This window comes from Nelumbo nucifera, chromosome 2, assembly GCF_055504915.1.
Source record: "Nelumbo nucifera cultivar China Antique chromosome 2, China Antique-T2T, whole genome shotgun sequence".
Taxonomy (NCBI): domain Eukaryota; kingdom Viridiplantae; phylum Streptophyta; class Magnoliopsida; order Proteales; family Nelumbonaceae; genus Nelumbo; species Nelumbo nucifera.
In genome coordinates, this window is record NC_142650.1 from 93,541,973 (window position 1) to 93,565,300 (window position 23,328).

Consider the following 23,328-nt stretch of genomic DNA (forward strand, 5'->3'; position numbering starts at 1 on the left):
AAGTGGGGCTATACATGATTCTATGAAGATATGAATTTCATCTTTGGTCGTTGAATTTCCTTCTTCGTGGTTTTCTTTCTTCATTTGTCATCGTTTGTATCCCTTCTTTCTCATCACGATCAAGAAAACAACGGAGTACTTGTAAGTATCTAAAAAAGTGATCAGTGCCAGTTGGCAAAATCTGTGATGTGGTTTCCATGGATCCCACAAGGCTCTCTCCACATAATAGCTAGTTCACACAGACTCGTTGTAGCATTGTCAATGCTGGATGTATTGCTGGGTGATCTAACGTCTCACACTAAGATTAGTTCACATAGACAAAAATAAAGTATTGCTCGGTGATCTCTCTTACTGCTTACAAGTTACAATTCAGTTATTTTTTTTTGGGTAATTTGTTGAAACCTTCGCTTAAGTTTTGGACCATTGCTGAAATCTCTTGTGATTTTTTTGATACAGTTGTAAGTAAATCTCCTCTATTGGATTTTTTTAACAAGAGACACTAAAATATCCAAGATATTCATGCAGTTATTATTGAGGTTGGTTTGTATAGAAAAAAACAGAAAACAAATCAAACTTTATAAAGATAAGAATTTAAAGTTACAATTTTACATTTGAGCCATTGATTTGAAGGCTTCATTTACAAGGAGTACAAATACAAATATGTAGAGACACTAAATTATCCAAGATATTCATGCAGTTATTATTGAGGTTGGCTTGTATAGAAAAAAACAGAAAATAAATCAAACTTTATAAAGATAAGAATTTAAAGTTACAATTTTACATTTGAGCCATTGATTTGAAGGCTTCATTTACAAGGAGTACAAATACAAATATGTAGAGTGTAAAACTTTATATTTTGTATTATTTTGTATATATTTGTACTTACCTCTTTGCATTTATACCAAACTGAGCCGAAAGAAAATTTTGGAAAAGATAATGGATGGATTTGGGGTAGTAATTGATAAGAAGAGAAAAATTGAAAAATAAATATGTGAGTCAAATGAAATTTCATGGATCTTCTGGTCACTTTTGTCATTTTGATGCCTCTTTCTAGAGATTTCTAAGAGAGTGGGTTTAGTTGCAACTATGTCTAGAAAATTCTGGGGAGATGATTGCCATTAACAAACTTTAGGGCCTTGCAAAGTTTTTATTTTCAAACATACAACTCAGCTTCAAAGTGAACTCTACGCAAGGTTTTCATAATTTTTCCACTTTAATATGTAACCACCGGTTGAAGGCCATGCAAATTGGACACATAAGGTTCTATTTCGTCGAGCTAGGGTTCTTTAGACTCATAGGTTAGTGATACATCAACAGGAAAAACCCAAAGTAGGGTTAATCATGGGCTGGGTGAAAGGGATGAGAGATTCATCATATGGATAGTCGAATCTTGCAGGTAGATTGGGCGAAATTTCAAAAATTTATCTTTTTTCCATCTGGGAATCATATTCCCTGTTTTAGAAAAACTGCTTTTTCAAGGATCAATCTTGAACCAAGAACCGAACCAGATCTGAACAATTCAGTAGGAGAGGGAAATACCTAATACGGAGAAGCAATATCTCCCAATGGAGGTGTTCACACCCAAGGAAAGATCCAAAAACTGCTCCCACTGAAGATGATGCAATGTAGGATGGAGCAGAATCAGTAATGTTCTTCCCAAGAACCAAATCCTTCACCAAGAATTCGTTGGAGGGTATGTGAGAACGACTCCCAATAAGCTTTTCACCAAAAGTTGATATCAAGAACAATTCTTGATCGCTCCTACGAAGATGGAGATCAAACTGGCAATGGCGGCTGCAGGAAGGAGGCGGCAGGGAGAAGATAGCGCAGTATTATTGTTAGCTGTCTAGGTGAATGAGGAGTCTGCCCCCTCCTCCTTTTATAATCTTAAAGAGATAAACTCCTAATCCTATTAGGAGTTCCTAATCTAAATCATATTTGAATCTGGACTCTCTTTAACTGATAAGGGTAAGTCCTTATCTTATCTGCGGATTAGGATCAGCCCTCCTAATCACATTAGGAGTTTCCAAATCCAAATCATATTTGGATCTGGACTCTCTCAGAGTGGATAGGGACTATCCCTTATCCTTTTGGCTAATCCATATCCTAGATCCTCCCCTTATTTAACTAATCAAATTAGGCCAGTTCGAATTGGTCTTTAGGCCCATTAAGTCTATGTGCTCACTTATCCTTCCAAACTGTTGCCCAATTGGGCTTCCTTGTATGGTGTGGGACCCAAACATTGATCTACACATCAGCCACATGGGTTCGGCCCAGCCTTTGTTACAAGGCCTGGCCGAATTCACTAAAACAAACAGTGAACCCCTTGAGCCCATCACATGGACTCTAATGGGCCCAACACTTACACTAAGTGGTCATTGGGCCAAGCCATCTTATAAAAACCCAAGAACTGTGGGCAGATGCAAGATTATCCCATCAGGTATAACCTTCAATGGCCTTACACTTATCCTCTCAGCCCATAATGATCAAACACTACCCGACAAGAGAGGACCTCTCATTCAACTGCAAGGAACAGTGTTGCACTCTCTACTCATATGGATCCCGGGAATTAAAACCTTTTACAAACATTTTCGAAACCATTATATATATGTATATCCGTATATAAATATATATTTTGCAAAACAAATTCCAACGATTGAAATCAACTACCAACAGTTTTGGTTTCCATCAGAGAGAGTGCATCCTCGATCATTACCTTTGTCCGACAAAGGGGCTGATCCTGTCACTATGATCACCCACTCAGATGAGTTCATAAACCATCCCAACATACCCAGGTTTTGACCCCCTCTAAGGATCTCACTGATTGGCATATCAAAGACAGCCCAATCCACCACCTAGTGCAGTATCATAATCGAGTCTAGGGGTTAGGTGTAACATTCCAGTTTTGCCCACTAATCACCAAGATCCAAGGCAATACTGGAATTCTGGTCCGGTTCAAGGTTTCAAGTTAAACCCACATTGCATGTACCTCGAGTCTCACCCTGGCGGCTAAGACAGGCCACCCCAACTAACTTGGCGGCACATCAGTGTCTGCCTTATCAGGATAGGTCTGCCCAGACCAATCCAACGGCTCTGAACATTCTAAACTAACACGAGTCTTATATGTGTCCAGTTTAAGGGTATTACATAGACTATAACATGAATCAAATATGTACTTTATTCATTTACATTAAATGTCATAATGTACATCAATCTGATTGGAGCTAAGGGCACACACTGTCTAACAACACCCACTTGCACTTAGGTCCAATTTGGTATAAGTCGGAGTCCTGTACTTTCCACGTGTTTCTCAAACACTTTTTGTGTAAGTGGCTTAGTTAATGGGTCTGCTACATTCTCCACTGATGCTACCTTCTGAATTAGGACGTTCCCTCTTCCAACTATCTCCCTCAGTACATGGCACTTCCTCTCGATGTGCTTAGACTTCGAATGAGTTCGTGGCTCCTTAGATTGAGCAATGGCTCCACTGTTGTCACACAACAACGGGATGGGTGATGTGTTGGATGGAACTACTCCCAATTCATGAATGAACTTCTTCATCCATACGGCTTCTATGGTAGCCTCACTTGCGATAATGTATTCGGCTTCGATTGTGGAATCTGCCGTGGACCCTTGTTTGCTGCTTTTCCAGCAAATAGCACACGATCCTATCGTGAAAATATACCCAGATGTAGACTTTCTATCATCTGGATCTGATTGGAAATTGGCATCAGTATACCCTTGGATTTGTAGTGAGGTACCATCGAATACCAGACAAAACTCTTTTGTCCTTTGAAGGTACGTAAGTATGTTTTTCACAGCAGTCCAGTGCTCCTGCCCTGGTTTGGCCTGAAATCTGCTTACCACACCCACTGCCTGAGCAATGTCAGGACGAGTGCACAACATGGCATACATGATGCTCCGTACGGTAGAGGCATAGGGAACGTCCTTCATGCTCTCGATCTCCTCAAAAGTCTTGGGAGACATCTTCTTGGAGAGAATGACTCTGTGCCTGAAAGAAACATTTCCCTTCTTGGAGTTCTCCATGCTGTACCTTTTGACTATTTTGTCAATGTAAGAAGATTGGGATACTATTATCCACTTCGATCTATCTCTATCGAGTCAAAGACCCAGTATATATGAGGCTTCTCAAATATCTTTCATGGAGAATTGCTGTGAAAGCTATATTTTGACTAAAGTCAACATTCCTACATCATTCCCAATAAGTAGAATGCCATCCACATATAGAACCAAGAACGTAACCTTATCCCTACTGGACTTCTTGTAAACACAGGGCTCATCCGGATTCTACTCAAAGTCAAACCTTTTGATGGTAGAGTCAAACCAAATGTTCCAACTCCTAGAAGCTTGCTTAAGTCCATATATGGATCTATTTAATTTACATACAATGTGTTCCTGATCTGCAGCTACAAAACCTTGCGGTTGCTGCATATAGATATCTTCAGTAAGATCTCCATTCAGGAATGCGGTTTTGACATCCATTTGCCAAATCTCATAATCATGGTATGCTGCTATAGCTAGCAGGATCCTAATGGATTTAAGCATGGCCACGGGCGAAAAGGTTTCCTCATAATCGATGGCCTCTTTCTGAGTATACCCTTTCGTCACCAGATGAGCTTTGTAGGTCTCAACTTTGCCATCAGGGCCCTTCTTCCTCTTATAGATCCATTTGTAACCAATTGCTTTTACCCCAGGGGGCGGATCTACTAGAGTCCAGACTCCATTGTTCTCCATTGAATCCATCTCAACTCTCATGGCATCTACCCACTTCTGGGAATATATGTCCAGCATAGCTTCCACGTAAGTCACGAGATCCTCCTCACTAGTCAAAGCTTCCACCAGGTAACTATCCTGGTCATAACCATAATGGACTAGTGGCCTGGAAACCCGGGTAGATCTTCTAGGTTGGTCACTACCTGGAACATGTGGGACACTTCCCACTACTCCTGAGCTCTCCTCATCAAGAACAATTTTCTGACAATGATTGTTCAAGATGTACTCATCTTCCAAGAAATGCGCATTTCGACTACAGAACACCTCCTGTTCTTTGGGGTCACAGAATAGGTAACCCATAGAGCCTTTGGGGTAGCCTACAAATACGCAGCGGCTGGTTTGGGATTCCAATTTGTCCGGACTCGTTCTTTTAACGTGTACCAGACAACCCCAAATCTTCAAGTGTCTAACACTTGGTTTCTTTTCGGTCCAAAGTTCGTATGGAGTATTCGGAACCAATTTGATTGGAACTCGATTCAGCATGTAAATTGCAGTCTCTAATGCGTATCCCCAAAAGAATGTGGATAACTCTGAGTGTATGAAAAGTGACCGGACCATATCAAGTAAGGTCTCATTCCTCCTCTCTGAAACACCGTTAAGTTGTGGTGTAGCAGGAGGAGCCAACTGTGATAGTATCCTGTTGACCTTCAAGTAGTCCCTGAATTCGTCAGAGAGATACTCGCCACCGCGATCCGATCGAAGGGTCTTAATTTCTCTCCCTAACTGCTTCTTGACCTCTTGTCTAAACTTTTTGAACTATTCAAAGGATTCAAACTTATGTCTCATTAGGTACACATAACCGTACCGAGAATAATCATTGGTGAATGTTATAAAGTAAACGTGCTAGTTACGTGACCTAACATTCAGGAGACCACATACATCACTATGTATAAGGTCAAGTGTGCTCGTACATCTTTCAGGCTTATCGTTAAATGGTCATTTCGTCATCTTACCCTGAAGGCAAGGCTCAGAAGTGGGAATATCTTCTACAGTTAGAAAATCCAAATGACCATCCTTTACCAACCTTGTGATTCAGTCAACACTGATATGGCCAAGATGGTAATGCCACAGGCATGTGGGAGTAACTGCATCATGGGTTCTTTTGGAGATATCAACTGACGTAGTTTCGGCTATGTTGGTTTCTAGACAAGGATGTAGAACATAGAGACTGTTCTACAGTTCCCCGTATGCGATGAATTTGTTGTTTCTTTTGATAGTAATCATATTACTAAAGAAAACAAAATATCCATCTGCACACAATTTTGAAACAGAAATCAAATTTTTTCTTAAATTTTGCACAAAAAAACAATCTTTAAGTACAATCTTTTCTTCTCTAAAAATCAATTCTACGGTTCTAATAGCCGTAGCTGCAACACTTGCAGAAGTCCCCAAGTAGAGTGTCACCTCTCCCTCACTTAGTCTTCTGCTTAGCTTGAACCCCTGCAATGAATTGCATGCATGAGTTGAAGCCCCGGAGTCAATACACCAGGAAGCAGAAGTTACCAACAAATTGGTTTCTATGACACAGGATTCGAAATTACCTTTCTTGAATTCCAGGTACTGAGGACAATTCCTCTTCCAGTGGCCGGTCTGTTTGCAATGGTGATAGACATCCGATGCCTTATCCTTCCTCTATCTCTTGGATTTGGTGGCTCTCTTCTAGGGCCTTTTCTTCGCCCTCCTCTTCTTACCTTGTTTGCCAATTTCAATAAGCAAGGCTGCGAGCTCATCCTTCCTAATCAATTCCTTAGCCCTCTGCAACATATTGTTGAATTCCTATAAGCTGACATTCAGCTTGTTCATGAACAGCCCATAAATCAAGAAAAATATAAAGAACAATTCAAAATATATTTCAGATTTATAAAGGTTTAATTTTAGATCATTCGCCCATTATCTGGGAACAATTTCAAAGAAAAATCACAATTTGCACAAATCGGGTAGAACGCCTTCTACCCATTTGCGCAGGTTCAGATCTGATTTATTTTGGTTCAAGATTCGAACCATGGCTCTCATACCACTAAAGGGGATGAGAGATCCATCATATGGATAGCCAAATCTTGCAGGTAAATTGGGAATCATATCCCTGTTTTAGAAAAGCTACTTTTTCAAGGATCAATCTTGAACCAAGAACCGAAACAGATCTGAACGATTCAATAGGAGAGGGAAATAACTGATACGGAGAAGTAATATCTCCCAATGGAGGTGTTCACGCCCAAGGAAGAATCCAAAAACTGCTCCCATTGAAGATGACGCATTGCAGGATGGAGCAGAATCAGTAGTGTTCTTCCCAATAACCAAATCCTTCACCAAGAATTCGCTGGAGGGTATGTGAGCACGACTCCCAATCAACTTTTCACCAAAAGCTGATATCAAGAACAATTCTTGATCACTCCTACGAAGATGGAGATCAAACTGGCAATGGGGGCTGCAGGGAGAAGATAGCGCAGTCTTACTGTTAGTTGTCTTCTCTCTTCTATATTCTGTGGAATAGGTGAATGGGGAGTCCACCCCCTCCTCCTTTTATAATCTTAAAGAGATCAACTCCTAATCCTATTAGGAGTTCCTAATCCAAATCATATTTGGATCTGGACTCTCTTTAAGTAATAAGGATAAGTCCTCATCTTATCTACGGATTAGGATCAACCCTCCTAATCACATTAGGAGTTTCCAAATCCAAATCATATTTGGATCTGGACTTTCTCTGAGTGGATAGGGACTATCCCTTATCCTTATGGTTGATCCATATCCCAGATCCACCCCTTATTTAACTAATCAAATTAGGCCAATTTGAATTGGGCTTTAGGCCCATTAAGTCTATATGCTCATTAATCCTTCCAAACTGCTGCCCAGTTGGGCTTCCTTGTATGGCATGGGACCCAAACATTGACCTACACATCAACCATATGGGTTCAACCCAGCCTTTGTTACAAGGCCTGACCGAATTCACTGAAACAGACAGTGAACCCCCGAAGCCCATCACATGGACTCTAATGAGCCAAACCCTTACACTAAGTGGTCCCTGGGCCAAGCCATCTTATAAAAACCCAGGGACTATGGGCAGATGCAAGATTAACCCATCAGGTATAACCCTCAATGGCCTTACACTTAACCTCTCATTTCATAATGATCAAACACTGCCCGACAAGAGAGGACCTCTCCCTCGCCTGCAAGGAACAGTATTGCACTCTCTACTCACTTGGATCCCGGGAATTAAAACCTTTTGCAAACATTTTCAAACCATTATATATATATGTATATCCGCATATAAATATATATTTTGCAAATCAAATTTCAACGATTGAAATCATCTGCCGGCAGTTTTGGTTTCCATCAGAGAGAGTGCATCCCCGATCATTACCTTTGTCCGACAAAGGGGTTGATCCTGTCACTATGATCACCCACTCAGATGAGTTCATGAACCATCCCAACATACCCAGGTTTTGACCCCCTCTAAGGATCTCACTGATTGGCATATCAAAGATAGTCCAATCCACCACTTAGTGCAGTATCATAATCGAGTCTAGGGGTCAAGTGTAACATTCCAGTTTTGCCCACTAATCACCAAGGTCTAGGGCAATACTGGAATTCTGGTATGGTTCAAGGTTTTAAGTTAAACCCACACTGCATGTACCTCGGGTCTCACCCTGGCGGCTGAGACAGGCCACCCAACCAACTTGGCAACACATCAGTATCAGCTTTATCAAGATAGGTCTCCCCAGACCAATCCACCGGCTGTGAACATTTTAAACTAACATGAGTCTCATATGTGTCCAGTTTAAGGGTATTACATAGAAATACACCACTATAACATGAATCAAATATGTACTTTATTTATTTAAATTAAATGTACATCAATCTAATTGGAACTAAGGGCATACACTGTTTAACACTGGATAGGAAATTGGGCGTATGCTTTTAAATATAGGGGGTTTTTTCCACTCAGTCCACTCCAAGGTGTAGATTAGGGATGGACCGAATCCTGCTTGTGGTTTGATGCCAAATTCATAAGTAGGATGTGGTTTATAGGGGGGTCTACTAATGGACTAGAAGGGGGCTGAAAATTAGGTTTCTAAGGGGATCAATTACAGTCCAAAAATCCTTTAAATATATTTAATATGTATAATGTGTGTAAACATAAAATTGTAATATATAATATATTATATGTCGTTTCATAATAATTAGACATATAATATTACGAAAAAATATGAATAGGCATACTGCAGATTTTTAAATTCCACTACAAAACCATAAACATTTAAAATGTCAAAAATCCCCACTCTATACACCAATGTCGCCTGTAAATTGACATCAATTCCGACCAGTCACCTACCCCAACTGTACTTTGGGCCTAAAAATTTTGACCCTAGGCTGAACTGTCATTCTCCCTATATTATAATAAGGACAACCTAGTGCATGAGGCTCCCAACAATGTAGGGTCTAGGGAGGGGGCAGATGCATGCAGACCATATAGGTTGTTTCAAGATTCAAACCCCCGTTATCTAAGTCACAATGGAGCAATTACCAACAAAGATCCCCTCTGCAATTAGAATTCCATGAAAAGAATCTCATGTGACTTTAGACTTTTCCAAATTACCAAATTACCCTTTTTCAATTTTTTTTAACATTCTTTTCTATTTCCACTTCTTACGGTTTAAATTGATTTAATTGTTTGTTGCATTTGTTGCAATTCTAGATCTCAATAGGAGTTTCTTGTTTTTTTTGGTTGCAATTCCCATTTTAATAGAAGTTTCTTAAGTGGGTATTTTGGTAAGTTAACTTTGATTCAACTTAGTGGAGAGGAGGGATTTTTTGGAATCTAAAAATTCATGGGGGTAACTGTCACTACCCCCAAAGTACAAGGTAGTAATCTGAAATTTAATATTATCATAAAAATAAAATAAAATTAGAAAAGTACTTAAATATAACCTATAATTTTAGAAACCACTTATATATACATATATACATATATAGATAGATAGATATATATATATATATAGATAGATGGATAGATAGATAGATAGATAGATAGATAGATAACTTCTTGATCTTTCAAATGTTTGATAGATAAAAAGTAAATGATATAACTACCCTTAACTGTTCATTAAATTTTCAAAATATGCCCTATTCAAAATGTTGAATTCTATCGTCTCTTCTTCTTCTTCTTCTTCTTCTTCTTCTTCTTCTTCTTCTTCTTCTTCTCTCTTTCTTTTTCTTTATCCCATCCTATCTTCTATACTGCTCTACACTCCACTTAATGAGAGTAGCCCTATTTCTATCTCTCTCTCTCTCTCTCTCTCTCTCTCTCTCTCTCTCTCTCTCTCTCTCTCTCGTTTTCGCTCTTTCCCCTGCTCCACACTCCACTTAATGAGAGTAGCCCTATTTCTGTCTGTCTGTCTCTCTCTCTCCCATGTCTTCCCACCACCACCATCGCCGATGTCTTCTCTTTCTCCCCTTGTCTTCTCTCTCTCTCTCGCTCTCGTTTTCGCTCTTTCCCCTATCTTCTCTCTCTCCCTTCCCTGTCTTCCCACCAACACCACCACCACTGCAACAAGCAGCAGTGGTGGTTCAGTGAATAATAATAATGCTTTTATTAATTACTAATTATAAATTATTTTAATATTTTTGATTAAATTTATTTGTGTTATTTATTAATTATTTTTATCAACTATTAATTTTTAAAAATTATTTTAATTTTTATTTGTATAAATTATTAATTAGTAATTATTTTAATATTTTTGTAATCATTAATTATTTTTTTAATTTTAATTATTACATTTAATAATTAGTAATTATTAATTTAATATTTTTTATTTGTATTGCTTCAATATCATTTTTAGGTTGAAAATTATTTTTTATGAGATAACGTAAATTGAATTCAACATTTCCAAATTGTATGTTTTAGGCGTAAAATAGTAAAATCAGTAAATTTCAGATAGTAAAGGGTTGATCCAACACAAATAAACTTATGGACTCAGATCCTCTAAAAAGTAAAAAAGCAACTATGCCTCTTTTTAGATTTCTGACACATTTAATATCTTTTTAACTTTTCAGAATTTTCAAATTTATCAAACACCACCTTAGTTTTAAGTGTACCCCTTGTAAAAATTAGTCAAACTTGGTTTGCCCCTTGTAAAAATGGCCAAAAACCATTGAGCAAGTCAACAGGTTAGCGATTCGACCACTCAAGTCAATGGGTCATTGACCGATTCAATGGTTTTTATCCAAGGATTGGAATTGGGGTAAAACGAAATTGTTTACTTGGACGGTTCCCAATTAAAAACACAAAAAAATGGATGACCTGTTCTAACAAAAAAAATACAGGCAAAAAATTGATTGTGTAAGGTCCATTAAGCAATACCATATGTGTTATGTCATTCGAGCATGTGACTCATACAAGCTGAAAACAGAAACCATTATGGTCACCAATTTTTGGGTCAACGGTTTGACTGTTCAGTTCGAACAGGTGGCCCATTCTACCATTAAAAATTAGAAAAAGAAAAAAATGACCAAAAACCATTGAACGGGTAACGGTTCGACCGCCTAGGTCAATGGGTCATTAACTGATTCAACGATTTTCGGCTAGGGGCCAAGATTAAGATAAAATGGAACCGGTTTCCTGAATGGTTCCCAATTAAAAAAGTAAAAAAAAGGGCCAAAAACCATTGAATGGGTCAACAGGTCGACGGTTGTATCACTCATGTCAATGGGTCATTGACCGATTCAACAATTTTTGGCTAAGATCAAGTCAATGGATTAATGGGTCAGTGGTTCCATTCCAGGCCGTATGAAGAAGGGCCCCTCTGCTAGTCTATAGTTAATCTACTACACTACTACTTACTGCTTCCAAGTTACAAGCTCAGTTTACTACCACCACCAATGTAGGGATGCAACTTGGGGCAAGATTGTCCGAACCGAGTCTGGCTGAAAAAGTAGGGTTCGGTTGAAGTTCAGGTTAAGATTAGGATTAAAAAGTATGAATCCAACTTAATTTTGGGTTGGATTAGAGTTGAAGCCTTATCAACCCAGTCCAATCAGTATCTAACTTAACTTCATATTTGCATATAGAAATATTATATAAATATATGTTTGTATATTATTATTATTATTATATTAGCATTTTTATTATTATTATCTTATTATTAATTTAATATATTTATTATTTTGTTAATATTAAGGTTTGGGCTTTTTTTCATAGGTTATAAACAGTTAAAATATGAATGGGCCATTCTGATTCTAATTATAGGCACTTGTTTCAGAAAACCAACGGATCCTTAACATTTTATATTGCTTTGGGCTCAGGTCTTCCGGTTGGGTTTATTCAAATTTTGATAATTTATATTTAACATCAAATGATTTGTTTAATATCCAAGAATTCCTATTTTGCCCTTCTTCAACCTTTGCTTCCTCTTTTTTCTTTGTTTTATGCAATCATGGCAAAACTACAACCTTCCCTCCCAAGTTTAGTTTTTAAATCTCACAAGGATTGCCAAAGTCCCACCTACTAGGATCCTTATATTCTTGGCTTAACGAATAGGCTTCCTATTGAAATTTCTTTTGTAAACCACATACTTTGACAAATTGTTTGATTCTGATTTTTGTTTACCTACTATACCGTATACATTGGGATTCGAAATTTAATGAGGTTTTGTTGAAAAATGAAGTCTTGTTGTAAAGGAAATTACAGCTGAAAATGCAAAGAAGAAAAAAGAAAATGAATTTTATTCATTGTTGTAATTAAAAAAATCTGTAGCCCTGCACCCCGGGGGGAGACTGGCAGAAGTTCTGGTGGTTTTGAGTCTAATTCTGGTTTGGATTGTTTTGATGGAGTGGAGGGAACTCCCGGTAGTAGTAGTAGTATTGCTGATACTGCTGGAACTAGTGGATCTACTACATTTGAAGTTGCATGACCCAGAGCATGAGCTCATTGAACTGTTGTGCTCCGACCCAAAGAGGAACCACAAATGATTCTACAATTGGGATGGCAGCGCTCACATGAGGCAAGGATGCATTAACTGACTGGGTAGCAAACGTCTGGCTCTGAACTGTTGATACCCCTGGTATGGGGAGGGGGATGGTGAACTGGCCAATAGTCACTGAGGGGTCTTCGGGTTAAATGTAGATGGGTCCTACCCCCCAGTGATGTTCATCTAGATGCTTTTTTTAGTGTTTCTTGAAGAGGCCATTAGTAAAATATGCAAGGAAAGTGAATAAAATGGAGACTTAGCTTTTCGTCGCGTTCCCACAGACGACACCAATTGATGATGCACGATCTGGTTGCACCTAGCTAGATGGCAGCTTGAACATTGGTCGTTTAATTAACCAATTGAACTACAAGATAGGATAGCTCAAAGAACCCAAGGTGGCTTACCTGGCATGGTCACTTCATTGCTTAAGTTAGTATCTAGTTGTGTGAGCTAGTAATCTTGAATGAAATAGTGTTAGTTAGAAGTAAATTGCACCTACCTTGTGTCAATGGGGTAGATGCCTTTATAGGCGAGCCATTGTAGGTCTTACAAAACACCTCAAAGATCTTTGGCCCACTCCGTTAAGAGTTCGTTTCACACTAGGAGGTGGACATCATGCTAGCCGATAAGGCTTATCGAGTCCGTCTGATGTGGGAGGTATGTAGATAAGGCCCAAAGACACGCGATGTGATCCCGTGAAGTTCGGTGATAGTTAAGTAGCTTCTAAAAATAGGTTACGTGTCACTTTGGCAAGTTGGGCTACCACGAGCTGCTCGGTCCTCAGTCTTGGCCAAGGTGCCTGAGGTGACCTGGCGTACTGAGGTGGCACAAAGTGCTAAGTAGATATCCAATTAGAAGATAGTATCCACATGTCCGCTTATGGGTAGGTCGAGCCAAATCACCCCTCATTAGTTTAGACGAGTGAGAAAGAGAGGATGAGAGGAAGAGGAAAATAGAGAAGAGAAAGAAAGAAAGGAGAAGAGAAAGGGATGGAGGAGAGACTAGATCGCCGCTTTAAGAGTTGCACCAGTGATCAGGAAAAATAGAGGAGGTACCGGGAAGGTTAAGAAAGGGAAGAAGGGGAAGAAGAGAAAGATAGAGTGAGAGAGAGAAAGAAAGAAAGAATACGGGAGAAGAGATTGTATCGAACCAAATTTCCACCACTGATTCACCGTGTGAAGAGGTTGAAGGAGATTAATAGTACTGATTCTAAGGGATTCAATTACTTGGAAAAATACCTTTATCTTAGAAAATACCTTCATCAGATGAGTTCCAAGGTATCACTTCTCTAAGTAAAAGAAAGAAACATAAAAAAATAGTGAAATAAATCATATACCTTAAGGTTAGGGGTTAAAAGTAGTTAGATCAAATTACAAGAATATCCTTTATATGTCTAGGGATATTATGACCCGATGGGCTGGTTTACCCAAAACTTAATGCGGTTTGGGTTAAATAATCAAAACCTAACTCACCCCGCACCCGGTTTGGGTTAAAAACAAGCACTAAGGTTAGGACATAGAAGTTAAACTAAATTACAAGAATACCCTTTATATGGATAAGGGCATTATGATTGATGGGCCAAGTTAACTAAACATGCACCGAATTTGGATTAAATAATCAAAACTCTAATATGAACCTACACCCTAATAGGCCTAACCCTAACCTGACAATGCAGGGGTGAATCAAGTCCAATTTACTATTTAACTTGACTCATTGGCATCCTATACAAGATTAGACAATCTCACTAGGGTTTCTGTTTCAAAGTAGTTAGAACAACTAAACATATCTCACAAATATAATACTTAAGTTGGATTTAATTTACTTGGCTCAATTAGAAATGTCATACGGTTTTTTTAACTTTAATTTTGCTTAACAAGGCTCACGCATCAAATAGATTGTGACTAATCCCATTGGGTCCCGGTGGGTGGTTATGGGTTGAAGCAAATTTGATACAATGAAATTGTAGGGTCGAAGTATTTGCACATATATTCTTAATTGAGTATAAAATTACTAATTTTGAGACAACCAGATTGGATTTAGCTTCTCATTTCTATTTTTGTCCATTCAGATTTTGGTTTGGATTAGGCATATTCGATTCCATTTGGTTGGTCTAAACCCTATCCATTACCATCCCTTCGAGAGTGTAAATACTAAATACTGATTTTTGCTCTTTTTTTTTAAACAGAGTGAATATCTATCTATATCTATATCTATATCTATCTATCTATATATATGTATATATATTAAAACTGGTCCATCCATGTCAGCATAGCTCTCCTTTGAGAGAAGTTATTTATCTACTTTTATCACTTTTTATATTCTTTTATTTTCTTTTGTTTTAAAAATATAAAACAGTAATCATTCCTTATCTTGATTAGATTAAACAACCAATGAAATGTACTTTCCAAAAACCTAAACAATGTTTTCTCCTAAAATTTTTCCTAAACGACCTCCCCCACTTTCTCCAAAATTATCACTAATTCCTATTTATCCTTTAAATTATGTCTGATTCCTAATTATCCTCTCCCCTACTTTTTATCTATATCTATTTAAATAAAGTTTGGATTAAAAAATATAAGAATTATTTAAATATTCTAACAAAAATTATAGAATAAAATTAAAATATTTATTAAAAACACAAAAAATAATTTTATATTTTTACAAAATATATCATGAAATTATGTACTAACAATTTAAGTTATATTGTTCTAGATTATCAATTTAAATGTTTTTCAAATATTTAACAATAGGTAACAGCTTTAAATAAATAATATTCAAATAACAAAAAAAATAAATATTTTATAGATTATTTAAATATTTATCATAACTAGACTTTAAATAGTTAAAATAACAGAAAAATAGTAATAACATAATATTGAAATTAATAATAATTTAATATATTACAAAATTAATATGAAATTATGTATAATAGTATAAATTATGATTTTATGGATAATTAAATTCAATAATTAATTAATATTTTAAATTTTAAATATTTTACATTATTTTAAGTATTTAAATAATTAAATATTTTAAATAAAAAAATATTTAACATGACTAGATCTTAAATAGTTAAAATAAAGAAGTTATGTAATAAATTTAAAAAATCTGAAAAGTAGAAAAATAATTATAACATAATATTGAAACTAATAATATTTAATATTTTCGCATAATAATGTAAATAACTAATTTCACGTATCTCAACTAACAATTCGATAAAAAAAAATTCAAAAACATTAATATTTATTAATAATAATTTTAAACTATTAATCTATATTTATTATATAATTATATATACTAAAATTAATATTTATTGTATTTTAGTAATTATTTAATGTTTTTTTGTGATAAATGTGTTTTCAATGATTATGTATACGTTTATTTTGTTTTGTTATTTAACATAAAACTTTCATTAATTATTGGAGATCAAGCTACTATTATTGAATTTTTTTAAATTTAATTTATAGTACTTATTGTATTTTTATTATAACTTATTGATTAATTAGTATTTTTTAGAGATTAAATTATTTTTTGAGATTACACTATTTATTGACTAAGTTAATATATTTGAGTACTTATTGTATTTTTGTAATTATTGTAATTATTATATTTTTTCATTATCAATATATTTTCAATAATTGTGTGTTTTCGCTATAAATTTTTAATATTTTTTGGAGATTAAACTATTGTTATTTATCGGAGATAAAACTATCAATTTGGCTAAAATCATGAGTGTTCATGAGTTGGTTTGGACTGGTCGTAGGCTATTTGGACAACAAATTGACATGGTCAGGTTTGGGAGTTGGTCAATTAAAGCTGGTTGACCTTTTGTGAAAACCGACCCACTCAAGTTATATCGGTTTAGGTCAATTTTCACAAAAATGTCATCACTTCAAAAGATTTAAACTTAAAAATTAAATTTAATTTTAAAAATTATAGTGCAATTGTAGGTACATGGTGGTCACTTAAACCATCAAAACAAAGGAGGTGTCAAACTAATACTATACGAATGCTTGTAATGAGTCCATAACTCATCGCACATCTACGATGAGTTCATAACTCATCACACATCTGTGATGAACTCATAACCGAAACAGGTTGTGATGAACTTTGGACCCATGCGGACTTGCGATGAGTTTAAATCCATCACAGAATTGCAATGGGCTTCGAACCAATGCGGACTTGCAATGAGTTTAAAGTCATCACACAATCGCGATGAGCGCAGACTCACCACAGATCAGAAACAAATAATAGAAACCCATGCATCATTAAAATATGCACATAACGAGACACCCCGTGAGCCTAACACATGTGTATTATGAGAATCCTTAGATGAAAGGAAAGTTCGTATCTCATAAAACATGTGTCAAAACCCTAACAGTGCTTCCTAACAACTGACACGAAATCCAATATTCCCTTTCCTAATGGAAACCAAACACTTTTGACTCCTTCCTTTCGGGACCTTGGGATCCCTCCCTATAAATAGGGGTCCAATTCATAACAAAATAATCATTCTATCATATCATTTGCCCTAGCCTTTAGCCTACCTCCTACACTTGGCTTTCTTTTGTCCTTCAAGGAGACTCTTGTACATAGCCTAACCACCTCACTCACATCAATTATTAAAAAATAAATTTAAAAATTAGATTTATGAAATAAAACATTTTATACTAAGAATATATGGGAACTTTATCAATTTTCATATTAAAAATTATATTTAAAATATAAAATATTAATATATGTCCATGGTTAGGTCATTCCATTTTTGTCGGTTTACAAATAGCAAAAGTGAAACTGATCCAACTTGGTAGAATTGGGAATTTTTTTAACCAAAGCCGACATAAAATACTAAAAAACCGACCAACTTGGGTCGAGTTGATCAGGTTGGTTAGTTTCGTAAGTTTTATGAATAAACTTAACTGAAATTAATTATTGTTATTTTTCTATTATAAAAAATTTATTAAAAGTAGTACATAAAATATGATTAATTATTAATTATTTAAAAAGGCTGAAAATATAAAACAGTTGTATACTCTTATGTGTTTATATTAGGGTCATTTACTATAACACACCTTATAGTTTTACATATTTATTTAAACTTACCTTATAGTTTTCCTTTTACTAAAATATCCCATATATTTTACAATTTATTTACTTAATGAACCTTTCATTAAGGAGTGTTTGTTTTGCCATTAAGCCTATGATTTTTTCTTCCAAAAAATACCCTTAACATTTTTTTATACAAAAAACAAAATTGGCCAAATATAGCCAATGGAGTGGTTGATCGTGCCTTATTAAGGGCAAAATGGTATTTTTCATTTCTATTTTCTTTTGATTAAATTTATTCAAATGAACATTAGGGTCAATACTGTCATTTTCCACTATCATCTAATGAAAGATTGATTAAATCCGTAGCAAATTATAAGTGGTGTTTTAGTAAAATGCTAACTATAGGGTAAATTTTTAGTAAATCCATGAAACTATAAGGGTATTTTAGTAAATGACCATTTCTAACATTAGGGTCAATACTGTCATTTTCCACTATTATCTAATGGAAGATTGATTAAATCCGTTGCAAATTATAAGTGGTGTTTTAGTAAAATGCTAACTATAGGGTAGATTTTTAGTAAATCCATGAAACTATAAGGGTATTTTAGTAAATGACCATTTCTGTTATTTATCTTTTGCTTAATAAATCCCGTGCATCGCACTGGTCATATATATTCTAAAACACAATAGTTGGAATTTTTTCTAGTTTTTGAATTATTTATTTTTTTATTCTATGTCATTTTTGAAATAACCAATGAGATGCTTTCCTTCCCCATAAAAAAGTTGCAGAAAATTTCTCTCTCTCTCTCTCTCTCTCTCTCCTCCATACGTACCCAATAACCTAAATAATATTCTCTCCTAAAATTTCTCCTAAGCTACCTCTTCCATTATCCCCCACTTTCTCCTAAATTATCTCTAATTCCCTTTTATCTCATGAATTATATCTAATTTCTATTTATCCCGTAAATTATCTGTAATTTAATAGAGATTTTCTCTCATAAATTATCTCAAATTCCTATTATCCTCTCCCCCACTTCTTATCTTTATCTATCTAAAGAAAGTTTGAATTATAAAACTTAAAAATTATTTGAATATTCTAACAAAATTATATAATATCTTTAAATATTTATTAAAAACATAAAATAATTATAATATATTTAATAATATTCATATTATTAATAATTGTATTTATTGTATTTTTTTTAAAATCTATTGATTAATATTTATTAGAGATGAAACTATTATTTGAGATTACACTATTTATTGACTAATTTAATATATTTTTTAGTATTTATTATATTTTGTAATTGTTGTATTTATTTTATTTTTTAGTTATTTATTGTATTTTCTTTATCAATATATTTTCAATAATTGTGTATTTTCTCTATAAAGTTTCAAAAATTATTGGAGATCAAAAACTATTGTTGTTTAGATTATGCTATTAATTTAGTTGAAATTAGGAGTGTTCACAAGTTGGCTCAGTTCGGTTGTAGGTTGTTTGGCCAACCAAATAAACATAGTCAGGTTGGGGAGTTGATCACTTGAAATTGACTTACCACTAGTGGAACTAGCCAATTCAGGTTGTATCGGTTTGGTTGGTTGGTTCAAAGGATTTAAACTTAAAAAATTACATTTTTGATATAAAATATCTTGGACTAAGAAATTGTTGGTTGGATTGTACGATTTTATTTGATTTACAAATGGCCAAAGTGAAAATGATCCAACCTAGTTGGATTGAGAAATTGTTGAACGAAAGCTGAATAGAAATACTCAAAAATCGATGGTCGATTAGATTGGTCGGTTTCATTAGTTTGATGAACAATTATAGCTGAAACTAATTGTTATTCTTGTATTGTAAAAAAAAAATTATTAAAAGTAGTATATAAATAATTATTAATTATTTAAAAAATAAAAAATATAAAACAATTATCTATTCTTACATGCTTATATTATTTAACTCACTTAGGCTGAGTTTGGAAGAAATATAAATGCAAATACGCAGAACCTTTTTTTTTTTTTTAGCGTCACTCCAAACAAGGAAAAAAAGAGGCTACAAATACGAATAAACGAGTGAAGGAGGGGCTAAGGTACATCCCTCGGTGAAGTATAGAAACTTAACCATAATGGCTGTAGCTGGGGTTATGCTGCTGTTTCATCAGCTCCTACTCCTGTTCTTGCTGTTATTCTTGAGTCTCTTCATGGCAACTGCGACCTCATCACCAATCATGCCAAAGCCCGACTGCCCAGACAAATGTGGCAACATCACCTTTCCCTACCCATTCGGATTTGGGGACGATGCAAGCTGTTATAGAGAAGGTTTTCAACTACTCTGCAACCACACCTTCACCCCTCCCAAATTGTTTTTGCCAAATATTTCCATTTTCGAAGACACAAACGGAGACGGATTGTATTACTCAACTGATAAAGTAGTGGAAGTTGAAGAAATATCATTACAAGGCCGGTTGCGCGTCTATTCCTTCATGAATTACCGTTGTCACAACGATTCGTTAGTTGTTGTTAGCCCTAACATGTCTTTGATCATGATGGATATGACGGATACGCCCTTTGCTCTTTCCGATACCGGCAACATATTAACGGCCATCGGTTGTGACATTCAAGCCGACGTTGCTTCCGGAAATGGCAGTACCGTGTGGTATCGAGGCTTTCGGTTTCGATACGGATGCTTCACTTATTGTAGCGATAAAAACGGGACGCTCAATGGGACTTATCCAGGGATGGGTTACTGCCAGACCAACAACACTAAGGGGCTAAAGTATTTTTATGGGATTCTGAATGGCGAATACCAGTTTTATAGAAATTTCAGTCCCTGCGCATACTCTTTCGTGGCCGACTACAAGTGGTACAACTTTTCCATAGACCACCTCTCTGACTTTGGTTTCTACACAAGAAACAGAGGCATGGTTCCAACAATATTAGACTGGGCAATAGAGAACGACTCGTGCAAAAACATTACAATGAGAAACACCACCACTTACGCGTGTGGCAACAACAGCGGATGTCATGACTCTCACAACGGTCGCGGATATCTCTGCAAATGTTTGGAAGGCTACCAAGGCAACCCTTATCTTCAAGACGGATGTCAAGGTATGTAATATATTGAAGTCAACTCAACTACCTCTTTACCATGACTATTTCTACAATTTTGATTGAATCCAACCCAAGATTTTTGTTATAAATGGGTTTCAGATATCAACGAATGTTCGAATCCAACCATGAATGTCTGCTTACCATCTCCATCTGGGATTTGCAAAAATACGGCTGGGAGTTACAATTGCTTTTGCCCATCTGGTACAGAGGGCGACGGAAGACGAAATGGGACTGGTTGCATCCCTATTCCTCCTCCACCACCTTCACAGACAAAACTTCGGGTGATTCAAGTCTCCATAGGTAATAGCTTAATACTTGATTTAAAATCTTCACATAGTTAACAAATATTGTCTTTCAACTCGGGAATAGCGGATGCACCAGTTCTCCAAATTCGGTTGTCAATTCCATTATGTGTCCAATCTCAACTACCATACGCATACGTCTTCATGTGCATCCGATTATCATGTCAGATTTTGAATGGAGTAAATCTGCATCCATCCAATTATTACTAGGATCTAACTTCCAACATCCAAATCTAAGATTATTGGATTTGGAATCGAATCAGGTATCTAAGTTTGATTCCATTGACAACCTACGTCATTTCAGCCCAGCCCGAGCCTGGGCCTGGATCATTCCTGCAAACTTTGAGGTCAAGTTTCGGCCTTCGGACTCTAATATTTCAAACCCAGCTCCAGCCCAGCCTAGCCTGGGCTTGGGCCTAGGTTATATCCCTTACCATATGTGCAAAGCCTGGCCTGGACCGACCCACAATCACCCCTATCAAGTACCACCTCCAATCCCGTTGCCACGAGTCCTATGAACCGCTTGGTCCACAACAAGTGTGGACCCTCCAATCCCGTTTAGCCATGTCAATTTAAAAAGTTTGAAGACCAAGGGTCTATTTGGCACGTCTTTACTCAAATAAAGCCTCTCAAGCATTAATTGTTTCTAATAAATTTCATTGTTACTTTTTTTGCTATAGTTGTTTCTAATAAAATCCATTATTACTCTCTCTATATATATACATATATATTCGTCCCCCCCAATAGTCAATGCTTGTAACATTTTCCCTTTACTGTTATTATGATTTTTTATTAAATTTCTTTGACTCTCTTATCCTTTATTCTCAGTTTGGAAGGAGTACAAATGTAAATTTGTAGTGTAAAACTTTATATTTTTTATCATTTTATATGTATTTACACTCTACAAATTTACATTTATACTCCTTCCAAACTGAACCTTAGGCTTTCTCTAATAAAGTAGGGATTTAAAATTGATTGATTGAATTAAGTTAAAGGCCAAACCAAAACCAAACCTAAAATAGACCTTAGCCAAGATTCAACGCGATGTCAAAGTACAAAACCCAAATAGGGGTGCAACTTGGGTTGGGAATTTGATAAATTTTCAATGGTCCCTGAATACCACATTCCTGAAATCAGAGCCTAATCCCGATTGGAATAAAAAGTTATCACCCCTGTCCTAAAATCAGAACCTAACCAAATTTGTACAAAATCCCAGGCATTGCTTGGATTTAATTAGTTGATAGTTTAGTAAAATCAAACACGAACCCCTAAAACAAATATACTTCGCTGAACCTATTTAGCTGATGTGATTTTTAAAGTGAAACCTAATTTGGAAAAGAGAACAGTGACAAAACATAAAAAAAAAATTGTGTCCAATTTCTACAAGTCTATTCAAATTATCTACATCAGAAAAGAAATGTATCTGTCGTTATAGATAAATTGAAAAATAAAATAAAAAACATTTTTAGATGGAGCCCATTCACAGAAAAAGGGAGAAGGATCAAACACCACATTAATACCACTAATATCCTAAGAAAAATAGAGAAAACAAGAATAATATAAGATTAGGTGGTGGTGTTTCAAAAAGATTGGATTTGGTTGGGTTTACTTGAGCAAGAGAGGAACTTATACTAGTAAGGGAGGTAAGAAAGAGAGAGGAAAACATTGTGCTGTAATGGGTCGAGAGTGGATGGTGAGACTAGGGCTGACAATCTTGACCCTAACCCATTTGACCCACCAACCATGAAACCCACCCAATCTATTGGTGGGTCAATAAGGGTTGAGTGACCCATTAGGGCCAGTAGAAAAGGGCTAGGGTGGGTTGGGTCGAGAGTACCCATTAGGATCAAGATGGGTTGGGTCAAAGTCAACTATACTCGCCAAATCTCAAAAACAAGAAGTTGTAGTGATTCAAACTCATGCCTCCTACAATGGCAACATCTCATTAAACTTCCAAACCACTATAGCACATTTCATTTTGAGATTAAAGATAAAATAAAATAGATTTTATTAACTTTCGAGTTCACATGCAATTTTATACAAAAGAAATTTCACAAAAGTAATTTTATGAAAAAGGCTTATGAAAGCATTTTTATAAAAGCACTTTTACG

The 23,328-nt window shown here is 35.8% G+C and overlaps 1 protein-coding gene across 1 annotated transcript; it reads left to right on the top strand.

The window, feature by feature from the left end:
• Positions 1–19,930: 19,930 nt before the first annotated feature.
• Positions 19,931–21,828, top strand: LOC104612031 (wall-associated receptor kinase 2-like). Its single transcript, XM_088897918.1, has 2 exons — positions 19,931–20,912; positions 21,015–21,828. Exons 1-2 carry the CDS (start codon positions 19,931–19,933, stop codon positions 21,254–21,256), a joined length of 1,224 nt encoding a protein of 407 aa, XP_088754044.1. The 3' UTR covers positions 21,257–21,828.
• Positions 21,829–23,328: the final 1,500 nt, after the last annotated feature.

Coding starts and splice junctions, on each gene's coding strand:
- LOC104612031 (XM_088897918.1), top strand. CDS start 19,931: ATGGCTGTAGCTGGGGTTATGCTGCTGTTTCATCAGCTCCTACTCCTG. Junction 20,913..21,014: donor TCTTCAAGACGGATGTCAAG/GTATGTAATATA, acceptor AATGGGTTTCAG/ATATCAACGAATGTTCGAAT.